At 36.4% G+C, this 6,967-nt stretch overlaps 1 protein-coding gene across 1 annotated transcript in view; it reads right to left on the reverse strand.

The window, feature by feature from the left end:
- Positions 1–6,967, reverse strand: part of MYCBP2 (MYC binding protein 2, E3 ubiquitin protein ligase) — a 377,715-nt gene that overhangs the window by 232,314 nt on the left and 138,434 nt on the right. Inside the window, exons 16-17 of the mRNA XM_006887864.1 lie at positions 5,154–5,299; positions 4,416–4,517 (exon numbers count right to left, since the gene is read on the reverse strand). Coding sequence (XP_006887926.1) covers positions 4,416–4,517; positions 5,154–5,299 — 248 coding nt within the window. The remainder of the gene's footprint in view (positions 1–4,415; positions 4,518–5,153; positions 5,300–6,967) is intronic.

The raw sequence follows: 6,967 nt of genomic DNA on the forward strand, positions 1-6,967 counted from the left end.
GGACACAAGAGCCTACTATTTGGTCCTAAAAGCCTTCTGAGGTCCCAACTCTTCTATTTCTTAGTTGCTGGAATTGACAGAAAACCTCATAAGCAGTTCCTTACTTCACCTCTGCCTTACGTGCGGACTTCCGAGCTGTAAAACAACCCACTGGTAGATGGAATTTGGTCCAGGACTTAAGAACAATAAATGACATAGTTGAGCCTCTAAAAAAAAAAACCACACACACACACACACACACACAAAAATAAAAACCAAACAAACAAAAAACCCAAACCCACAATGTATGGAAATGATTGTATGAAGCACAATGTAAATGAAAAACACATCAAAAATTAAGAAAAAGGATAGGTCAGAATCAAAGAACAAGTACTCCATTATCTCACTGATATCAAATAGGTAAATGTGTTATTGTTATTGTTGTTGTTTAATGCCGTCGAGTTGTAGAAGACTCATAGCGACCCTATGAACGAACAGCCTGAGCACTGTTCATACATAAGAGTTTCCAGAAGCAAGCCATTTTGGAAGTGGATGCCGCTCCTGCTTCTAGGCTTGATTTAGTCGGGAAGTTCCAGCCAACACTGTCCACCATGTGTGCCCATTACCACGATTGGCACATCACTGTCACAGGCTTCAGCATCACAGCAACCACGAGTTACCTCTGCACAGCAATGCACAGACCAGTGCTATACCACCTAGAAGAATGTTTGACAGGAAAACAATTTGAACTTTTGGGCTTAAGGCCGCCTCCTGGTTCAAACCCTAGGCCCAGGCTGGCTAGCCTCACTCCAGGGACAGAGCAAACCTGCACGTCAAACACATTCCTGGAAAAGCAGTCCATTCCAAAAGCTTGCCACGATTCCTGCACTCCCACCACCACGCTCCTGCCTTCTGGCAAGGAGAGCTTCCCACGAGCCTGGGAAGGCGCCAGCCAAACCAGGAACAACATAATAGGTAAATGTAGAAACAGAAAATTAATAGTTAACCAGAGTGAGAAGAGAGGAGGAAGAGTTACTGCTCTGGAAGCACTGAGTTTATGTTATTTATGGTAGAACAATTAGGAAAAGGATAGTGATAAGAGTTGTACACCAAGATGAATGTAATTAATGTCACTGAATTACATACACACACAAAATAAAAACCTCTGAATAAAAAGAAACATTGTAATTACAAGCAAAAATCAAAATGTATATACTTTTTTTAAAAAAGTAGTAACAATGCTTTTCACAGCTTGACCTAGTTTTAACAAAAATTCCTATTAATAAGACATCTTGTATTAAAAGGTCTAGATTACATCATAGGCCTGAAGGTGACTGAGCAAGGGATTCGTACAGTAACTAAATTCTAAAATCCCATTAATCTTAAATCAATATTCCATACTTGATAAGATGAGACAGTCAAGTAAAATAATTTAACATAATCTAAACCTGAAGCTCTGTAACATGAACACAGGTAAAAGGCAATTAATGAGTCTAATTACTAACATATTACTAAACTGTCAGCATGTAAGACTAAGAGAAGCACAGAAAAATAAAAAACAAATACATGTCACAGCTGGAATCTTCAAACAGTGCCTTGTGAAGCAAAAAGAAGACAAACAACTCTGTATTCACTTCTTAAATCTGTAAGAAATGGATTCCAGACCCCCAAACCTGATTCATTAGGCCTCATATGTGAGCCAGGTGATGTAATGTAGAAGGTCTGTGCGACAGACTTGGAACAACATAGCCTAGGGAGGGTGGCTCTCAAACCTTAACACCATCAGAAACAAGGGGTAGAGATGTTACAGTGGCTCACTGGCTCCACTCCCAAAGTTCCTGATTCAGTACATCTGGAAAGAAGTCTAAGAACTGCCATTTCAAGCAAACCTTTGTGATAGCGACCTTCCACAAACTGATTTTACATACAAAGGAGCACAGCTAAAACTGAAATTACCACAAAATATACACCAACGTAACTCTCCAGAATCTTAGGTCATGTTTGTAAAACCAAACACAGTATTATTTCTCCAAATATGTAAATAAAGGAAGAGATTATTAACCTTTCACTGGTCAGAGTTTATATGTTTTAAAAACTTAAACTGCAATAATGTACACTCATTAAATTTTACAGAGACTTTAATGCATATGACAGTGACTTAATTAAATGTTAACTCTTGTTATGCAGAAATATACTACATCTAGAAATGAACAGCCCTTTGACAGTGGTGGAAAATGATTAGCATGATAAATACTACATTAGAGAGTAAAAGTCATCAAAAACATTTTTCCACATTATCATGTTAAGGTCTCAGAAATAGCTGGATTTTATAAGTTGGCTCATATAATGAAATACAGTATTTCCATTAACCTCATACCATCAACATTATTGTTGTTGTTATGTGCCGTCGTCGAGTTGCTTGTGACTCATAGCAACGTTATGTACAACAGCTCTGAACCCTGCTCTATCCTGTGACAATCTTATTGTCTCTGATACACCTACCCCCATTACCCCAGACTGAATCAATCCATCTCATCAAGCATCTTCCTCTCCCACACATTAACATAAAACAAACATTATCATTTAATTAGCACTGTTCTAAAGACGCAGAACTTAAATTCTACTCTACTGAAATAATCTATAATTTTCCTAAAGATACATATATATGAATAACATGTGCCACCATCGTTAAAATATCTTTAAATACAGTAATTTTATATAAACTTAATAGCAAATACACACTATAGGAATTAATTAATCTACACTACTGCCAAAATACCAGAAAGAATTATCTTCCTGTGCCATGCATATTTAAGTTAAAGAAAAAGAGAATTCACCATATGTGTCATGCATCTCATTATACAGGAAGATAAATCTAGAAAAAAATTATGATGATTATACAGCGTGTCAAAGGTTTGTCATTCAAAATTGTTTTTGCTAGACAAAAGATTAACTGCTTGTTTTATGCTGAAGTAATTACTGTATTAAGGAGAGAGGATGCTAGCTATGTGGACAGGTGGAAATAGGCAAATGAGGCATGTCAGCCTATCCAGAGGGGAATGGCTATTTACCATTTCACAAGGGGAATTGTTCGTCTTAATAATCTATATGGGAATCAGCTAGTCTTACCACTGAACTGAGCAAGTCAGAGTGAGAGACAGACAGATTTTTCCCTACCAGCGAAGAGGACAGAGAGCTCCTGCCACCACCACTGAAGAAACTTCACCCCCAGGAAAAGAGCAAACATGGCTGAAATGGAGACCTGATATGAGATGAGAGTGTGGGCTGGAGAGATTCAATATTGGCAGGACTGAGAACCTAGGAACTCTGTTCTGGAGCTGCGAAGCTCAAGACTGAGGTCCTGTGTACACATTTCAGGAGCTGTCTTGACTATACTGTGTTATATTAATTTAGATTATAATCTTTTGACTTCCCCAATATGGTTCTGTGTGGTCTGTGAACTACTGCATGAGATTTTAGACCCACAAAAGCAGTAAGACTGGTACTGAGATGACTAGAAAGGGGTATTGGGAGCATGAGGAACATTTATGACCTCATAGGAATTGGTTTTGTGTTACTGATACTGTTGGAGAAGACCGTTCTCCTTTGTGAAGCTAATAAAGGTGAGACATGGCCTTTAACACGTAGCCCTCGCTCTATTTTACAATTATTTAACTGATAATACACAAGTTTTATAATGTATATCAAATGTCATTTCTAATATGTATTTAAAATACACAATAACCTATTAATGAAAATGTTGCTTAAAAGAATAATTAAATCTCACAAACCTAGAGAAACTTGTCTTATTCCTACAAAAAAGAAATTCTATTGGGTGATAACTGTTAAATGACTTTATAGCATGAAGAAATAGTTCCTAAGTACTGAGGAAAAGATAACAGTAAACCTATGACTGCAAATAAAACTTGCAGACTTTCCCGCTTACCTGTCCTATAAATAAACAGAATATATTTCTTCAGAAAACACACATAAAAACATGGTTATATGCTGAATTGGAGAGAAAAATGGATGTATTATGCCCAAATGATCATGAAAGACTAAAAAAAAAAAGCAGTTACATGACTATATGAGACAGAATTTGTTGTACCATAGTCATGTAGATGAGTCCAAACTGTAAATGAAGTATAGGATCTTATATTTTCTTTTAAAAGCAATTAGCCTTTTCTAAAGACTTTGATTAGCAGATGGCACAATTATTAGTTTAATATATTCCATAAAAGCATTCTATTCAATTTACACATGGGTTTTTATTAGCATTTTTATAGAGATCTTGAATATTTTTATGTATTACTAGAATGTTACTAATTTTAACGTTTATGTTTTCTTACGAATCAGACTATTTATAAAATTTTAGTGGTTTTAATATAGGTTCAAAAAGGATTCTCATATACTTTTTCTCTTCAGCTACATCTTACCTCTGCCTTCCTCTAATCTGTGTCTCCTGATTACCCGCTGTCGTTTTTCTTCTTGTCGCAACTGAAGGTGTTCTTCAATGTTAACACCAGGGACTGGGACAGCTAGATGATTAACCAATAAAAAAAAAGTACCTATGTTTTATATCTTATACTGTTGTGAGCAATTTTTGTTTCCCTAACTGCTAAGTGAAACTACTATTGCTACATTTTGGAGTTAGTGTTGCTATATTATATTCTTCTACTATGTACATCACTCCTTGCCAATTTGCTGTACTGAGGTAATCTGTGTTTGCTGTGATGCTGAACCTTGTGCCATTGGGGGTATCAAATACCATAATGGTTTACCAATGTGGACAGTGTCTGGTGGAGCTCCCAGTGGTAGCACAGGTTTGGAAGCAGGAATGGCATCCACTTCCTATACCACATGTTTACAAAAACTCTATGAACTTGGAGAAATTTATGGAAAGGCATTGGTTCTTTAGTTCATGGAGTTGCTATGAGTCATGCTTGACTTGGCAGAAATCAACAACAACAACAATATTAAAGTATATGTTTTCCTAATGTTTAGGTATAATCCATCCTGAAGACTAGTGTCACTGAGGTACATATAGGAATATATTAGCACATACACATACACATACAATACATGTGTGTTGAATATATACCTAACAAAAATTGTTTAATTGATCAGAATTACTCAGCCAATGACAAGAGCTTAAGTATGATCAAATATCTTACCTAAAAGAAGATCTAAAGGTATCATCTCTTTCACTGCATCGAGGATTCCTCTTTGTCTTGCCTCTTGACCATCTAACTCTCTTGCACAAGCTTTGCAACATCCACACACAGCACAGCCAGATTCCCCTGACCCACAACCACAGATCCTGAATGAAAGAAAGAAAAAGATTTAAATGGAATCTTTCTTTTCTCAAGTTTGTTCCATAACATCTTTTCTGCATTTAAGACTCAGTAGAATGAGTTAGTAATGAAATCACCCCTTCAAATCAAGATGGACTGATTTTAAAGAAATATATGAATAAGCATATAGTTAAAAGTTTTATTAATTTTAAAGACATAATTCCTGTATAACTCCAGGAAATACACACATCTGTTCTGCTGTTTTCAAAGCCACTATTTTTTTTTCACATTTTAAAAATTAATTTTAATATAAGTTTACAGAGACTTTGGATTTCCATTCATTCATTGTTGCACACTTCCCTCCCTGCCCACCCCTTCCCCCATTTGCTTTTCTCTTTGAAAAGTTAAAAAAAAAATCTTTCATTGTTATCCAATCACCCCCAGTCCACTCCACTGTGCAGCTTTCATTCTCTTGCCATGTCAATAATACATAATCATACATTCCTTCAAACAGTTCTCCCTCTCATCTGTTTCAATGCATTATTTATTCCCTCTTTTATTCCCCTCAATCCAAATGTCTATCCTGCTTTACAACAGTGGCATTATGCAATATTTGTCCTTTTGTGACTGAGATATTTCACTCAGTATAATGTCCTCCAGGGTCACCCATTTTGTATAATTCATGAGTTCCATTTTGTGAATATACCACAGCTTCTCTATCCATTCGTTTGTTGATGGGCACTTGTTTCCAACTTTTTGTTATTGTGAACAAAGCCACAATAAATAAACATGGGTGTGCATATATATCTGCTTGAGTGGCAGTTCTGCTTTCTTTAGGGTCTATTCTGAGTAGTGGAATTGCTGGGTCAAATGGTATTTCTATCTGCAACTTTTCGAGAAAGCACCGTACTGCCTTCCATAGTAGCTGCACCATTTTATATGCCCACCAACAGTGAATAAGGGTTCCAGTTTCTCCGCAACCTTGCCAACATTTGTTTGATGCTCTGTTAAATTTTGCTATTCTTACTGGGATGAGATGGTATCTCAGTTGTTTTGATTTGCATCTCTCTTTGTAACATTTCTTCATGTGTTTCTTTGCCATCTGAATGTCTTTTTTGGTGACATATCTGTTCATATCCTGTGCCCATTTTTCAATTGGGTTGTTTACCTTTATCTTGTTGTGGTGCTCAAGTATTTTATAAATTCTAGATATAAGTCTATTCGCTCAGTGTTTTTTAAGCTGAAGGAGATGAAAAACAAATTCAAGCGTGGGTGGCAATACTTAAGCATACTTTGGGGAGAATGTTAAACGATCAAGGTAGAATGTTAAACGATCAAGGAAGCATTAAAAAAAGATGGAAGGAGTACACAGAGTCACTGTATCAGAAGACTTTCATGAAATATCAAATGAGCAAGAGTCAATGGTGATGGAAGAAGTTCAAGTTGCTCTGAAGGAATTGGCAAAAAACAAGTTGACGACATACCAATTGACATTTTTCAACAGACAGACACTGTCCGGCATGTGCTAAATTGTGCCAAGAAATCTGGATGATAGCCAGCTGGCCAACTGACTGGAAAAGATCGGTACTTGTTCCCATTCCAAAGAAAGGTGACCCAACAGAGTGTGGAAACTGTCAAACAATATCATTAATATCATATGCAAGCAAGATTCTGCTGAAAATTTTCCAAAAACA

This window comes from Elephantulus edwardii, unplaced genomic scaffold, assembly GCF_000299155.1.
Source record: "Elephantulus edwardii isolate Elephantulus edwardi_28Jun2011 unplaced genomic scaffold, EleEdw1.0 scaffold00062, whole genome shotgun sequence".
Lineage (NCBI taxonomy): Eukaryota > Metazoa > Chordata > Mammalia > Macroscelidea > Macroscelididae > Elephantulus > Elephantulus edwardii.